Below are 16,044 nucleotides of genomic sequence, written 5' to 3'. Positions count from 1 at the left end.
AACTGTCCCATCCTGAGTCACTCTCTGGGATTAATTTTTTCTCCACCTCCTGGGTTGATGTTCAGCCTCCTCCTCCTCTTTTCCCTCCGCAGCAGTGTCCTCACTGACTGCAAGTGTTTGGCTTAGGTTTGGCCTATTTGGCAACTACCAGCTCTTGGGGGGAAGCAGTCACGTTGCAGAGACACGTGCCAGTGCAGCGAGCGACTGGAAAGCAGCCCGGAATGTGAAAGTTAATCAGCCGAAGAGCAACAGCTTTACAAACTGCACATGAGGCAGGGAGGGCGGAGGGAGGTGGAGGGGGGAAAACACTATGAAGAAGAGAGCAGCAGTACACGACGGAATCTGTCCATTCTGCAGCCATCAGCACACAGCAGCAGGATAAATCCTCTCTCAGTCATTCCCTGCTGCTGGGGAGCCTTTGATAGGTGGTGAGGGAGGGCAACCAAACATCTGGATGTCAGCAAGACTCTTCTGTGAAGTTTGGAAGTGACAAGTGCCATCATTCTCCACATCGGGGCAGCTGCGCCCCAGATCCGTGCAGGAAAAGCAAGCAATCCCTTGTGAAAGAGGCAAAAGTGACAAGCAGCGAGAGCCCCTAAATGTAAGTGATCTTCACTTCGAAATTGACTAACGCAAAAGGTTTATAGAAGCTAATAACCAGAGGACTGCTGTTACCGTGCTTATAGCCCCAGGGTTCACTTGTTGAGTAGATTAATAATTTCTGCTAATAATAATAATAATTCCCCATACTGCACTGACTGCATCCTCTGATTATTTCAGTCTCAGTCTGAGTCCAAATTCCAATTCCCAGGACTGGGGAAAGGACCCTGCTTAACTAAACTTGGGAGACGCACATACAGACCCTAGTTTTACTTGTTTAATGACACTTGGAGCATCTGGTTTCTGTTCATGATTGACCTGGTTTTCTCTCCCCTCCATCTTACGCTGTTTAAAGCCTTTCCGGTGTGCGTGTGTGCGCTGGTGGCTGTGACTCTGAAGGGATGGGCGGTCTGTTACACTGTCTGGGACTGGAGATGTCGATGGAGTGAAGTCTAAGGCAACCATAGGGCCTGGATGGAGGAGGAGGCGGAGGGAAATGGGCGCTCAAATCTGGCCTCACGTGGAAAATTTGAATCTTCCCAGGGGAAAAATCCGACCCTCTTTTCCGTTTTTGTCCCTTAAGGAAACACAAACACACCTGAATCAAAAACCAAAACTAACCCGTCGTCACGCAGCAGGCAGTCCTCTCCCGGGGCTGACCCTTCCACCCCGCTGTGTGAGCAGGAGAGTGGGATGAGTAAGTATGTAACAGCGCTGCCCAGGACGAGATTGGATGGATTGCTTTGCAGCTATACGTAATACGGGGCCACATGCTGATCGCTCGTGTGAGGTGTCACTCCAGAGGATCGCCACGGACTAGAGTGGAATTCCCTCATGGAATGACCCTGGAGTAACTGAGATCAGGATCTGTCCCACTAATTAATTGATTATTATTCCCTCCTGCCACCACCCAGGCTGACAGGTCCCGTCCCTCCCTCCCCGCTCCCTCCTTTGCTACTAGGAGTGTCTTTCCCGTGTAATTATTCGTTACCTCTTAATGTGTCCAGTCTGGTTTATGTTTGCGGGGGGTAACTGAAGTCTAACGGAAAGAATCAAAGTACATTTGCGATTTGTTTACAAATCGGGCGCGCCCGGTGATGTTCTGGGCTTGATGTCCTGGGAATATCCCCCCCCACTGCAGCCTCCCGGGCAAAAGTGGCGCGTTTCGACACGGATCCCAGAGTGTTTGAACATTCCGCGTCAGGGCTGCCTGTCACTCCGGTGTTCGGGACCGTCCCAGCGAGCACGTAGCAAAGCAAAAACGGTTGGTTTGCTTTTTAGTGGGGGAGAAGCAACCTTGGGGTTTATTGTTCCGATTGTTGTATAATTTAATAAGTTTTTATTTGTTTTTGGGGGGGGCTGGTTGTTGTTGTTTTTTTGGTTTTGCTGCTTTGTTGTTGTTTTTCTTTTACAATTACTGCGCAAAATGTAGACTTGTAGCCCCGACAGTAATCGTAGCAGTGGTAGCGAGAGTAACTAGTTACAATCCAATTGCATCTTACCCGGTAGCATTTGGCGGGGAACTGGTTTTATTTTTGACTCCGAATCGCAGTTGTTTAACTTTTCGCAAGTGTATCGAAGGCGCTGGCGAAATACCGGTACACCCAGCGCGCTCCTATTCTCCAGTGCTAACTCGTGGGGAGGTGAGGGGGGGAGGGAGTCTTTGCAAAGTTGCTGACCAGACTCCTTATCATTTATATTTGCCCTTATCATTTGTCTTCTCCTTAATCGCCCCATGTAAAGTCTGTAGGTGGGAGAGAAAGATATGGCTTGTTAGCTTAACAAAGGCAGGAAAGTTAATTGCCTTTTTGACTTCCCAGAGCAAATATAGAATATATGTGTGTGCAATCAGGTGCGTATTTGTACTTGTCTGTGTGCAAGGAGCCAAAAGTCCAACAGGATATTACATTTGGTGCCCTCTAGCTATGGACTTTCCCCTGCTTGGGCAGGTGAGCTGGAAGAGGGCGCTACAAAAATCCGGATCCATCCCTATGATTCTCTTCCTTCTAAGGGGGCTGACTAGTAGCGAGGATGTAGGTTACATTTCCCCTAAATTCTGCCTAAGATTTCCCTTAGATTTCCCATTCCCCTACATTCTGCAGCCATGCAGGGTCGTGTCAAGTGCTCCTCCCTGAGAAAGTGTAGGCAAGGAACGGGGACGGTGTCTCATTCCTTTGACACAGAAGTAAAGGGTCCCTGGGGGCCGCAGCTCAAGGGGTGCTGGGGAAACCTGATGCCCCTGTTGATGGGAACCGTGTGAACAGCAGAGCGATTGCAACTGGAATACGTGACTCGTTCGTTCCCCAGCACTGGCGGCTGCGGGAGATCCGTTCAGCTGTTCTTGGAGAAGTCAAGCCGTTCCCTTACCTAGAGTCTGAGGATATGGAAAATAACTCACACCCAGCCCCCACCCTGCTGTCCTGAATCTGTGCAAGGGGTGAGCCATGCAAGGACGGACTGTGGTGCACATGCCTTTGCTGAGGAAGCAGATAAGAGGCAGGCATTAGGCAAAAACTAGGGAGAAAGGAGAAGAGGTCAGAGTAATTTGAAATTAGTGAAGGTGGTTATGCCTTTGTATTCCTCTGGAAAAGGTAAAAAGAGGCAGCCACCCACAGTAATAATAATAATTTACTTAGCTCTTATAGAGCACTTTTCATCATCAGTTCTCAAAGCCCTTTTCAAAGGAGGTTAGTATATTTATCCCATTTTACAGATGGGGAAACTGAGACACAGAGCAAAGTCAGGAATAGAACCCAAGACTCTTGAGGTCCAATTCAGTGTTCTGTGCAGTAGACCACACTACCTAATAGGCATAGTGCATATCTGAAAAAATCAGAGTTTCCAACTAGAATTTTAAATGAAACACACACACACACCATTATTATACTGAGGGAACAGTTCTCCGTAAGGATGAGAATTTAATATTCCATCCAAACATTTTTCCCCAAAAAAATTATTTCAGTGTTTTGACCATTGATAAGAGCTGGTTGAACTATTTTGAAATTGAAAATTTTGACAAAATGTTCCCTCAAAATTTTGAGGCAAAAAGAAAAATGTTTATGGAAATATGAATTAAATGTTGACCCATTCTGGTTGACATATAACCAGAGGGAAATTAGAAATGGCCACCACTAATGCAGAGCCCTGTTCTTCAACACTTACTTATTCAGGCTGACGTCAGTGGAGCTACTTGTGTGAGTAAAGACAATGCATGAATGAGGGTTGATTCATAGATTTTTAAGGCCAGAAGGGACCACTGTGATCATCTAGTCCCACATTCAGTATAATGCGGGCAATTGGACTTCCTTGAATTAATTCCTGTCTGAACTTGAACATAACTTTTAGACAAACATCCACACTTGATTGAAAAATTTCCAGTGATGAGAGGACAGGCCCACTGGTTGTAACTACAACTCACAAAAATCAGTGGTCACGAGAGACTGAACCGTACTGACCACAAAGATCAAGGTGCTAAATATGTTCTATGTAGAAAGTATTTCAGATTATTTTGTTTTTGCAGGTTTGTAACACACACGGTTTTACATGCAGAATTAACATGTGGAACTCATTGCCACAACGTACCTCTGATGTCCAAGGCTTAGCAGGTTTCTAGAGAAACGTTAGGGGTGAAATCCTAGTTCTATTCAAATCAATGATAAAGTTCCCATTGACGTCAGTAGGGCCAGGATTCCACTCTAGATATTTATATGAACAATGAAAACATCTACAGCAATCAAATATGCCACAAGTTTGGCAATGGTATGACCCCTCATGATTCAAAGTATGAATGAAGGCAGTAGGAAGAAACTTTCCCTAGGGAAAGGTTATTCTAGGATTACCCACTTCTTCTGAAGCAGCTGGTGTCGGCTGCTCTGGGTAAGTCTACACAGCCCGCAGCAGCAAGTCTCAGAGCCTGGGTCTGCAGGCGCAGGCTCCCAAGGCTCGTGCTATGGCACTCCCAGGGTATGTCTACACTGTGGCCGCTCCAATTACAATCTTGTCCGAGATCCTAAGTATGCATTCAGGCAGCTAGACCCTCTTGTCGCCCATACCACCATGGCTACACTGTTATTTTTAGCATGCTAGCTCCATCAAAGCTAGCACACGTACACCTACCCAACCTGAAATTACACCTCAGAGATAGGATATTGGGCTGACTAGACCGCTACTCCCATGTGGTATAGCTACTCCTGTGTTCCTCTAATCATAGACATGGGCGAGACAGATTCTTCTCTAATTAATGTTATTTAACAGATTCAAAAATGCTATTACCAAAGGTCAAAAATGCTTTTGAGAAATGCCATATTTTGTCTTTGCGAAGTATAGCACAAAGCCAACTTACAGTTCAGATGAGAAAAGTTTCTAAAGCAAAAGATTATTTCCTGCAGTGCACTCATTACCTGTCCTTTCCTAATGTTGATGGATCACCTTTGAGTAAACTTAGTTTAAACGGCTGGAAGTTTGGCACCAGACGGAAAAGGGACAGAGCAGCAGTGTGATGGTTATTAGCTATAGTGAAAAGCAGCACTGCTAGGAAAAGTGGAATTGCCTTTTGAGATTTCGGACACCACCCAGAGGTTTATTTATGTTGCTGTATTTGCAGCTGCTTCTCCTTTACGGGCACTGAGGGCTCAGTGATAGCTCACAAAAGAAAAAATAAATGAAAACCATAATTTTTAGAGACAATATTTTGTTTATATACTAGATATTTTCACACACAGAGGCACCATGGGCTAGTAGTGGACTGAGAAGGTGGGAGTCTGGAACTATTTTGTCCTCTGGCTCTGCACTGATTGTGTGCCCAGCTTTGGACAAATCACTTACCCTCTCTCAGTGTCCTACTCTGTATATCCTCCAGATTTCAGAGCGGCAGCAGCTAGATCCACTCTGTGGCTAGCCGCTAATGCATCCCTAAGGCCGCATTAGCCTCTGTGCTGCCTCTGCCTCCATCTCCATGGGAGAACAATGATCCATGTAGAGAAAGAAATTGGATATCTTTCTAAAAGGTATGCTCTAGGCTCAACCGAAGTTATGGATTTGATACAGGAATTACTGGGTGAGGTTCTATGGCCTGTGTAATGCAAGAGGTCATCAGAGTAGATGACCATAATGCTCCCTTCTGGCCTTAAAATCTATGAACCCCCACGAACATCTCCCCTCAGTTTTTCTCTGTCCCCAACCCCCCAACACATCACATAGGCAGCCCTTGAAGAACCAAATTCCTTTCCATGCAGGGGATGCATGCCCCTGAGCAGATTCCACAAATCATATCCCTCCTCTCCCACACAGTAGGGACTGCTGTGTGGCGAGCCCTCTGCACTCACCAACACTGAGATAGGATTTGTCCTTAGAGAGACAAAGACGGTGTTTTGCTTTTATTTTTATCTATAGATAGAAAACAGCCTTCCCCTCTCCCCACTTTATTCTAGAAGGGAGAACAAAAAATTGCAGGAAAAGGGTTATATTTCTGAGTTTCTTTCAGCTAATAGTTTGGCTAACGCAGAGAGTGAATCAGAACAGTAGCCCCGTTAAAATAAAATAACTGGCTTTGTCACTTCTCCCCATCCTAAGATTTCTTTTTTTTTATCCCCTCTACTTATAATTGGATGTTTTTATCCCCTCCTCTCCAGTGTGCATTCTGTTCTCCCTCTGTATTGTTGTCCACTCTGTTGTTATGTATTATTATTACTATTACCTAGCAGCCCCAGTCATGGGCCAGAACCCCATTGTGTTAGGTGTACAAACACAGAACAAAAAGACAGTCCCTGACCCCAAAAGCTTGGGGTCAACTTTCCATTGTTCCTCAGGAACGGAGTGTTTACTGCTAGTAAAGCTGTGCTTTTACCTCAGAGTAAGTAACACACTTGAACTATACTGAGGTAGAAACACAGTGAAGACAAGACATTTTAGTTTTACCATGAAGTAAACTGGTGAGGTCAGCCCCAGGAAGTTTAAAACTAAAGCGCCTGGTTTTCACTGTCTTTACCTCAGGATAGCTCACAGTTGTTAGTTACCCTGAAGTAAAAAATGCAGCTTTTTTAGCAGTGAAGACAAAGCCTCAGTCTCCATGATGAACAAGCCAACCCCCTCACTAGCTCTACATGAAGCCCCCCACAAAAAAAGAGAGGGAGAAGCCCTCCTCCCCCTCGACAGCAAATAAACATCGGCTGAGGCTCCAGTCAACATAGTCCACTGAAGTCAATGAGAGTTTTCCATGAAGATTGGAGATTGGCAGAAGTTTTCCCAAACAGTTTCCCAACTTTTCCTGGAAGAGGATCAGAAATACTCTAACACTTGCTACATCCCCCATAGAGCATGTGATGCCTGATGTGTCTGATGATCTTTCTATCTCTGGCAGGGAATCGTTGCTCTGTACGCTCGTTGGTGAGCGGCGGATTGGAGAGCAAATGGAGTGGAGGCCAGTGAAGGCAAACCGTGTACGAAGGAACCTCTTCGGCCCTGTGGACCATGAGCAGCTGCAGCAGGACTTCCAGCATATGCTGCGCAGCAGCGTGGAGGGAGCCCAGCAGAAGTGGAACTTTGACTTCTTACGAGACATGCCAGCTGAGGGGCTCCTGCAGTGGGAAGAACTACAGAGCCACGATGTCCCGGCCTTTTACCACAGTTGTGTGGTGGGTGAGGCTCGCAAGCCTTTGAAGCCCTTGAACCAGGGTATAGTCAAGGAGGTCAAGGCTCACCACTTTGCCACAGTGACACTGACTGAGAACCCCAAAGTTGCCAAGAAAATGTCGGGCAAGAAGAGCCAAGCAGGGAAGAAACGAAGACAGACATCCTTGACAGGTGTGTGAGATTTGTACTCTATGCTGCTCAGTGGGTCAGAACTAGCTCTGAGAGCTTCACAGGAATTTAATCCTGATAGGCCTGTAACTAGCCTCTTCTTAGACAAAAAACACTTCAAATAAATCAGGTGACATTCCTGATGCACACAGGTTAAGGGAGCTTATCACGTGCAGTTTACATATGAGACAATTAGGCTGATTTTCAAAAGGGCTGTGCACCTGCAGCTCCCACGGGCATCCGTGGGATTTGTGAATGCTCAGAAGTCTGAAAACCAAGCCAAATAAGAGTATAGTTGCTTTGTCAAACTTAGGCCTGGTCTACATTAAAAAATTAGATTGACCTAGCTACAGTGCTCAGGGCTGTGTAAACTTTTGCATCCTGAACACCATAGTTAGGTCGAGCTAAGCCCCGGAGTAGACATGGTCAGATCAACTGTTCCATCAACCGAGCTACCATTTCTCAGAAAGGTGGATTAACTACACTGACGGAAAACCCTTCTTCTATCTGTGAAGGAAGCACCTACACTATGGTGCTAGAATGGCACAGCAGATGTGGCCTTAGTGTAGGTGTGAGAGCCTAGGCAACTAAAGGGAAGGGGGCGAGGAAGAATAGTTAAGATGACTTGTCCAAGGGCAGCCTGGATCTCAAGTTGGATTGTCCAGCAAGACAGTATGACTTTCTCCAATTCTTTTCATAGATCTGCGTAGTTAGCCATGTGTGCTCTTCCCAAAGTGCTGTCTGAGACACAGTGGGCCAAGCAGAGCCAGGGGAGGAGGAACAGGAACCAGAAAAGGTTGCCAGTTTTCATGCTAACTTCAGTTTGGATAGGATACTGAGTGAATGCATCCAGGAATTGTAAGAACAGACCAGTCTTAAACTCGGCAGGAAGGGAGAAAGCGCCAGCTTTTGAAGTGCTCAGCACCCATAACTAGAGACAGATTTTCAAAGGAGCTCAGATCACATTTAGAGTATGTTTCTACACTGGGTTCAAGCTAGACTGCTAAATAGCAACGTGGACATTTTTGCATGGGCAGTGGCTTGGGTTACCCACCCAAGTCCAAGACCACTCAGCTCTCTGTGTCTGAGCTTGGGCAGCTAACCCAAGCCACCAGCCATGCCACAACGTCAACACTACTATTTTCAGCATGTTAGTTTGAGCAGATCTAGTGCAAATCTCTCTGCCTGCGCTGAGAATCGCACCTCCCAGCCGCAGCGTAGACATACCCTTTGGCACCGACACCAGGGCAAAATTTTCAAAAGTACTCAGCACCCAGCCACTTCTAGGATGACACTTATCGCCAGGCTGTAAAAAAAGTGCTCAGCACCCAGCATGCTACGCAGCATGCTGAAAATCTCACCCCTTATTTTTATAGATAAATGGCAGCTGAGATCTTTTAAAAATCTGCCCTAATTGTGAGTGCTGAGAAAGTTTGAATATCTTATCCTGATTATATTTCATTTATCCACACAGGGATTTTGGTTGTCCTGGCCTCCTGAACAACAGGATTTTTTCTAGCCTATATAGAGAGGGGTAGGGGGGTGAGGGGCAGGGGCTAATGAGAAGTACCAGCCTGAAATTGTCAAAAAGGATAATTAAACTAAGACATTAGGAAACTTCTTTTGAATAGTGATGCAGATCAGACAATAGACTAATTTGCCAGGAGAGGCTATGGCATAAGCTGGGTGCAAGCAAACAATATGTGTTTTAATACAGCCAAATGTAAATGTATATGTCTAGGAACAAAGAATACAGGCCATATTTACAGGGTGGGGAACTGTATCCTGGGAAACAGCGACTCTGAAAAAGATTTAGGGGGTCATGGTAAATATTTAGCTGAACGTGACACCAGGGCTAATGTGATGCTTGGATCCATAAACAGGGGAATCTCGAGTAGCAATAGAGAGGTTGTTTTACCTCTCTATTTGGCACTGGTGTGACCATTGCTGGAATACTGTGTCCAGTTGTGTCCACAATTCAAAAAGGATGTTGATAAATTGAAGAGGGTTCAGAGAACAGCCACAAGGTTGATTAAAGTATTAGAAAACATGCTTTGTAGTGATAAACTCGAGGAACAAAACCTATTTAGCTTAACAAAGAGAAGGTTAAGGGGTGACTTGATTACAGTCTATAAGTACCTACTTGGGGAACAAATTCTGATAATGGGATCTTCAATCTAGCACAGACAAATCTAACATGATCCAAAGGCTGGATGTTGAAGCTAGACAAATTCGGATTGGAAATAAGATGTAAATTTTTTGACAGTGAGATTAATTAACCATTGGAACTACTTACCAAGGGCCGTGGTGGATTCTCCGTCATTTGCAATTTTTAAATCAAGATTGGAATTTTTCTCTAAAAATATATGCTCTATGAATTATTTTGGGGAAGTTCAATAGTCAGACTAGATGATTACAGTGGTCCCTTCTGGCCTTGGAATCTATGAGTCACCATCATTAGAGAGGTTCAAGAATGGACTACAGCTTAGTGATGAGAGGACAATCCTACACTAGAGCACAGGACAGAGATGCTTAATGAATGCACTTTTCATCTCCAAAGCACTTTGCAGGCATGAACTAATTAACAGTATAATATAACTGTAGGAGTACAGGAGCGTTATTCAGGCTTCAGTGTTGTGACAGTTGGAGGGTATCACCATTCAGTTGTAAATCTCTGTCTAGCAGTGTAAGAGCAAATTATGCAAATATTTCCAAGGGATATTTTCTTCCATTCTCAAAAAGAACAGGAGTACTTGTGGCACCTTAGAGACTAACAAATTTATTTATTCTTCCATTCTGTTTGCCCGGGTAAACAAACATTTCAACAGGGGATGTGGAAACCAAAACACTAAGTTGCACAGCTTAACACTTTCCCATATTTGTTTTTACAAGGGAAAACTTGTTGGTAGAAATTGGTCCCCCAAGAATTCTGGATGCAATGAAGCTGATCTATCAGGTCAATCATGTATATTCTGCCTATTTTGGTGGAACTTTGAGCTCGTTCAATTTCTCTCTCTCTCTCTCTCTCTCTCTCACAAGCACCCATTTATCCTCCATATCACCACCTCAACAGTACATCAAAATCTCCCATCAACTCAGAAGATCTGTACTCTGCTCCCTCTGGAACAAGATGTGACTAATCCATGTGACAGTTGAATTAGTTATCCAGAGTGATGCCTACCCCCAGGGGCCAAACCCACTCTCTGTGCCACACTCCCCAACCTCTGTCATCCCAGAGAGTGTGGACTAAACTTTAGACGGGTTCTGAGCACAGGTATCTGCTATCTCATTTAATCAAGCAGAACTCAGTAATGCTTTGCATTAAGTTCCTGCAATGGTGCATTTAATTGACACTATAAAAGATAGCAGTGGTCTGGTTAAATAAATATCAATGTCTTCAAAACCAACATGGGTTCTGTGGACACTGGAGCCACCAGAGTGGGAGGAGCTGAAGCTTTCTCACTGTATCTGACTCCTTGGGCAGGGAGAGTTAATTAACCGGTAAAAATGCAGTTTTGCCATATTCCCAGCTCATTTGACACATGCATACCATCAGATCCAGCCTCTGTTCTGATTCCATGAGAGTGCTTCACAGCTGCAGATTTACAATACAGCTAGGCTTTATTCTGGCCTTTTCCAGGAACTGAAGTGAGCTGTCTTTTTTGTAAGCCGGATTTCAAGATGCATCAGTGGCCAGAGCTAGAGAAGGAGCCAAGGGAAGGAAAGACATTTTCCATGCAGAACCAGCCTCCCACTTTCACATGCCAGCTCTCATCCTTTTGTTTTCAGAGCACTGTGGACTTGACTTTAGTCATGTCTACACTACGGGTCCTGCAGCAGCACTGCAGTTATGCCACAGGAGTGCCATAGTGTAGGTGCTTTCTACAGTGATGGAAAGGAGTAAGCCACCTTCCTTGAGTGGCAGTAGCTAGGCTGATGGAAGAACTTTTCTGCTGACTCAGCTGTGTCTACACAGGGAGTGAGGTTAGGTCCATCTACTGGACTAGTGGTTTCAAGATACTGGGTAAAATTTTCAAAAGTGACTAGTCTACACTACAAAGTTAGGTTGAGCTAGCTACATCACTCAGGGGTGTGAAAATTCACCCCCCCCCCAAAGATGAATTTAAGCTGACCTAAGCCCCGGTGTCGTCACCACGAGGTTAATGAAGAATTCTTCCATCGACCTAGCTACCGCTTCCCGAGGAGGTGAATTTATTACAGCAATGGAAGAACCCCTTCACTACAGCAGTGCAACTGTGCCGCTGTAGCATTTCTAGTATAGACATACCCTTAGGCACTTAGAGCCCAGATCTTCAAAGGCATTAGGTCCCTAACTTCCATTGAAATCAATGTGAGTTGGGCACTTAAATTCATTTGAGGATCTGGTCCTAAGAAGCCTTAGTCCCACTGACTTCCATCAAGATTTTGGCTCCTACATGCACAAGTCCCTTTTGAAATTGGAACTTGGGCTCCTAAATTACTTAGATGCCTTTGAAAATTTTACCCTTGCTAAAATTCACCATTGTTGAAAATGAGGATAACACTTATGAATTTGTCACTTATGAATTTGACTCACCAAGTATAATCCACAATATATCTCTCCTCCCCAGTACAAACTGGAGGACAGTGTATATATAAGGTCTCATGACTAGAAGAATTAACAGTTGTGAGGATTATACTTTGTGAGAACTCAGATATCCCACTTATTATTGTTACTCCTCTCCCCTTCCTCCCCACCAAGAACTTCTTGTGACATTTGCAGGCCTTTTCTTCCTCATAAATTAGCTGCTCAGACTCCCAACAATATGTGGTATTAATTTGGGTCATCACTATACATATTAGCCTCATCATAAATCAACCAACAGAACTTAATGAAATTGGATGCAGGATTGTCTTTGCAGAACTTGGCTGTGAAAACCTATAGAATTCCAGGGAGTATCCTCTGCCAGTAGTATTCTCTGTATACAACCGTAAGCTGCTAGGACTCCATGAATATTTACTACGTACATTGCCATTTTGGATATGTGAGAAAGTGAAGTTAAAACATCATGAGGGCCAAATCCTCAGCTGGTTTAAATTGGAATAGCTCTATTAAAGCCAATGGAGCCAGTTTACACCAGCTGAGGATGTGGATCCCTGCCTGTAAATGTGAGTAAACTTTCAATTTAATTTCAGCTAAATTTGTCCTGTTAACTACCTGAAAAATGTCTTTGTTTCTGTGTTAGAAAAAAAATCAGTGCTTAGTGTTTCCACAAATTATGGAAAGCAGGTCATGGGTCTGTTGTTAGGTTGAGTTTTGCACTTGAAGCAGGAATTAAATCACTTTGCTATGGATGAAAAATACAGAATATTTTCCCCATAATTACAGCCCTTACTCTCTGAGTACAGAATGAATAATAATTCAGTGTTATTGCAAGGTTACATGCAGTCTTCCTAGAGTTCTTATTTGATAATAAGTAGAACGTTATTAGTAAAGTTCAGCATAATTATAATTCTTCTGATGTTATTCTAAACTGCAGATCTTTTTTAAGGTGGCAAAAGAGCACTGAAAAACAACTATTTCTGACCAGAAAACACTACTGTACTGGATCTAAAAGTCAGAGAGTAAAATGTCACATTGCTCAGCTTATATAAGAGAGTCCAACGTCCTTTGATCTATGCTGAATAAAAGCCAGCACATTTCCTTTGTTTGTTTGGTATTACACAGCTTTATATGGAACATACTAAAGGTATTAGTTTTGTTCCCTCATGGGCCTTAGGGAAGCCTACCTGACATTTCTTTAAAACATCATTCACCACTTCAGCAGTTTCTAATTCTGTTTGTTTGCTATTCTACAGATTACCACTCAGCTAAGAAGCAAGTCAAAACTAACACTCAAGCTGCTGCAAAGAATTTGGCTTTCTGAAATGAAACACAGGATTGATCTGCACTAGAGATGTTATAAAGAGCTGCCAAGTTTATTTGACATTTAGAAATTGTGTGTGCAGGCTACAAATGCTTGAGGGCATCACATGGATTGATATATTCATGATGGAGAGTCTTATAAACACAACAAAACTCGCATTGGAATGAGGTTAAACTGGAAGCCCCTTTGCTAAGGGTCACTGGCCTTAAAGGTGTTGGTAAGCAAATTTGGAAATGTTTCGGGAATTGGCTAATAGCAGCAACTTAACCATGTGCATTTAAAAGAATACTGCATATGAGAAAGCAGTGAACATAAGGTTAAACAGCTGTACAAATGTACTGCAAAGTTTGAACAAGTCAAAATATGATCAGGACCATATTATGTTTCCGATTTTGTATTTTTTACATCTTTAATGTACAGCTTGTTCCCTATTTCTAAGGGTGATGGCTTATCCAATCAATAAGCTTCACCAGCTAAACTCTACAGATCTGATTTTTTTTAAAAAGTTCCCAACCCAGCCTACGATTTTTAAGGTGCAAAATTGTGATTACACTTTTGTTCCCACAACTATTTGCGGACATAAATGGTGGTATTTATGTGGCAAATTCTCTGCTGCTGTCAATGGACACAGCTGTAGTTACTTCAGCAGAGTTTTGTCCATTTCCATGGGCAGAGAATTTGGTCCTATGTGTCTGTCTACTTGACTGTGTTCAAAAATCACAGTGTTAACATGTGACTTTTGTAAATGTATGTCTACAAATTTGCACCCATGAAATCAGGGATCTTATGTTAAAATCATTCCCTATATCTGCTGGGACACATCTAGCCTTCATTTTCACCTGTGCAACTCCATGGAGGCCAATGTGTGTGTGAAAATGAGAGCAATATTTGCCCTGTTGGGCATAGTGTTTTGTAATGCAGGTTACTATGGAGACATGGGGCTAGATTCACAAAGATCCTCAGCATCATCACGCCTAACTTTTAGGTTCCTAGAAACTCCCTAGGGTTCACAAAGCCTGAGTTCAGGGCCTAGGCTCCCTGTACAGTGAATGGAGGGAGATGGGTGCCTCAGAATCAGATTCACAAAAGCCAGCAGGCTAGGCAGCTCCTCGCCCGGGCTAGCCATTGGGAGATGCCAAAATTAGGGGGGGAGAGGGTGCTAAGCCTGATCCCTGTCAGTGAGATGGGTGTTGAAGTCTGGACTGCAGGGAGGTACCTCATTTGGCTTGCGATTCTCAGGTGCAAACCCTCTCTTGGGGTTATCTACACTGCTTTAGCAAGATGTTGGGGGGTCAGGGGGAAGACTACCCACATAACGTTGAGCCCAGTGGTTTGGGCACTCAGAGATAGTAGGTCCCAGTTCAAAACTCTTTCCCCCCCACCCATAAATGAAGGTGGGGCTAGAACTGGGGGCTCCCACATCCCAGGTATAAGCACCCTAACCACTGGGCTAAAACATTGGAGGGAGGGGCTCCTCTTTGCCCACCTCCAGCCATTTTGTGTATGCTCATGTGTAGGGGCCCAATCCGGTAGGCAAGCTCTGAAGATGTTTACCAGATTGTGCCCTGCAGGAAAGTTAGGCAGAGGAACTCCTGTCTTTCCTTGGTTCATGCATCACTCTGGGGTTAAGTATCCGGACGCCTGGTGTGGGGCTGCAGTGTGCATGCTCAGAGGAAGAGCCATAGGTGCCTAGGGAATATTTACTGATAAAGTTAGGTGCTGAGTGAGTTTAGGCACCTACAGGATTTGGTGGCAGCTGGGACTGGGATGGGATTTGTGAATCCTATTGTTGCCTGATTCTGGGATTTAGGCACCTAAAGTGGCAGTTAAGCACCTAAGTCCTTTTGTGAATTGAGCCCATTGTTTTTTTATTTTTATTTTTTAAGGCCCCATCACGGTGTTTCCATTACTATTTAGGATTTTTGTACAAGAAGAGAAAAGGTTTAATAGCACTCGCTCATTCATCCCTCTTGGCATTGCATGGATTATTATTTCTAGGCGTTTTTATACCACAGACACTTCCTTTCTATTTCCCTTCTCCACTCCACCCACCAATTTGGATAATTGGGTTTTATGGCTCTTGGCACCCAGTGTGTACAATGTAAAGAGAAACCTACAAAATATACATGCTACATTATTCTTGTTCATATGGACTTGAGTAAACTGCTGTGTTTCACAAACGAGTTTGGAAAGACCGCTGTGATTTGGGCATTTTAGAAATTACACAATGATTGAGAACTGCTTTTTGCCTAAAATCTAAATATACGAAGTCTTGTACAGTAGATTTTGTCTGGGTATATACATATTTGTGTATGCTGTACACATGGGATGCAGTTTATACATGTTCACACAGATATTACATGCAACACCAAGACAGGATAATTATTTTTCCATAGGAGCAGTGATGTTTAGATGTAAACAACAGTTCATTAAAGCTACCAAAATGTACCCAATTTTAATGAGAAAAGGCAGTGAATTAAGCCTGTTCCTTTACTTGCTGAGCTACGGGCTCTCAGCATGTTGCAGGCAGAGGTGCTGAAACTAGGAGTACGGGGGTGCTGCTGCACCCTGGCTTGAAGTGGTTTCCATCATATACAGGGTTTACATAGGGTTACCATACGTCCGGATTTTCCCGGACATGTCCGGCTTTTTGGGACTCAAATCCCCGTCCGGGGGGAAATCCCAAAAAGCCGAACATGTCCGGGAAAATCCGGCGCCGCTGGGCCGGGGGCTGGCCGGG

At 44.1% G+C, this 16,044-nt stretch overlaps 1 protein-coding gene across 1 annotated transcript; it reads left to right on the top strand.

Moving 5' to 3' along the window:
- The first annotated feature begins 347 nt into the window (after positions 1-347).
- LOC112108590 (cyclin-dependent kinase inhibitor 1-like) lies at positions 348-13,397 on the top strand. Its single transcript, XM_024202790.3, has 3 exons — positions 348-601; positions 6,959-7,401; positions 13,237-13,397. Coding segments are annotated over exons 1-3 (513 nt in total). The 5' UTR covers positions 348-599; the 3' UTR covers positions 13,305-13,397.
- Positions 13,398-16,044: the final 2,647 nt, after the last annotated feature.

Source organism: Terrapene carolina, unplaced genomic scaffold (genome assembly GCF_002925995.2).
Source record: "Terrapene carolina triunguis isolate 2854851 unplaced genomic scaffold, T_m_triunguis-2.0 Scaffold112, whole genome shotgun sequence".
Classification (NCBI taxonomy): domain Eukaryota; kingdom Metazoa; phylum Chordata; order Testudines; family Emydidae; genus Terrapene; species Terrapene triunguis.
This window is presented reverse-complemented; position numbering and strand designations above follow the sequence as displayed.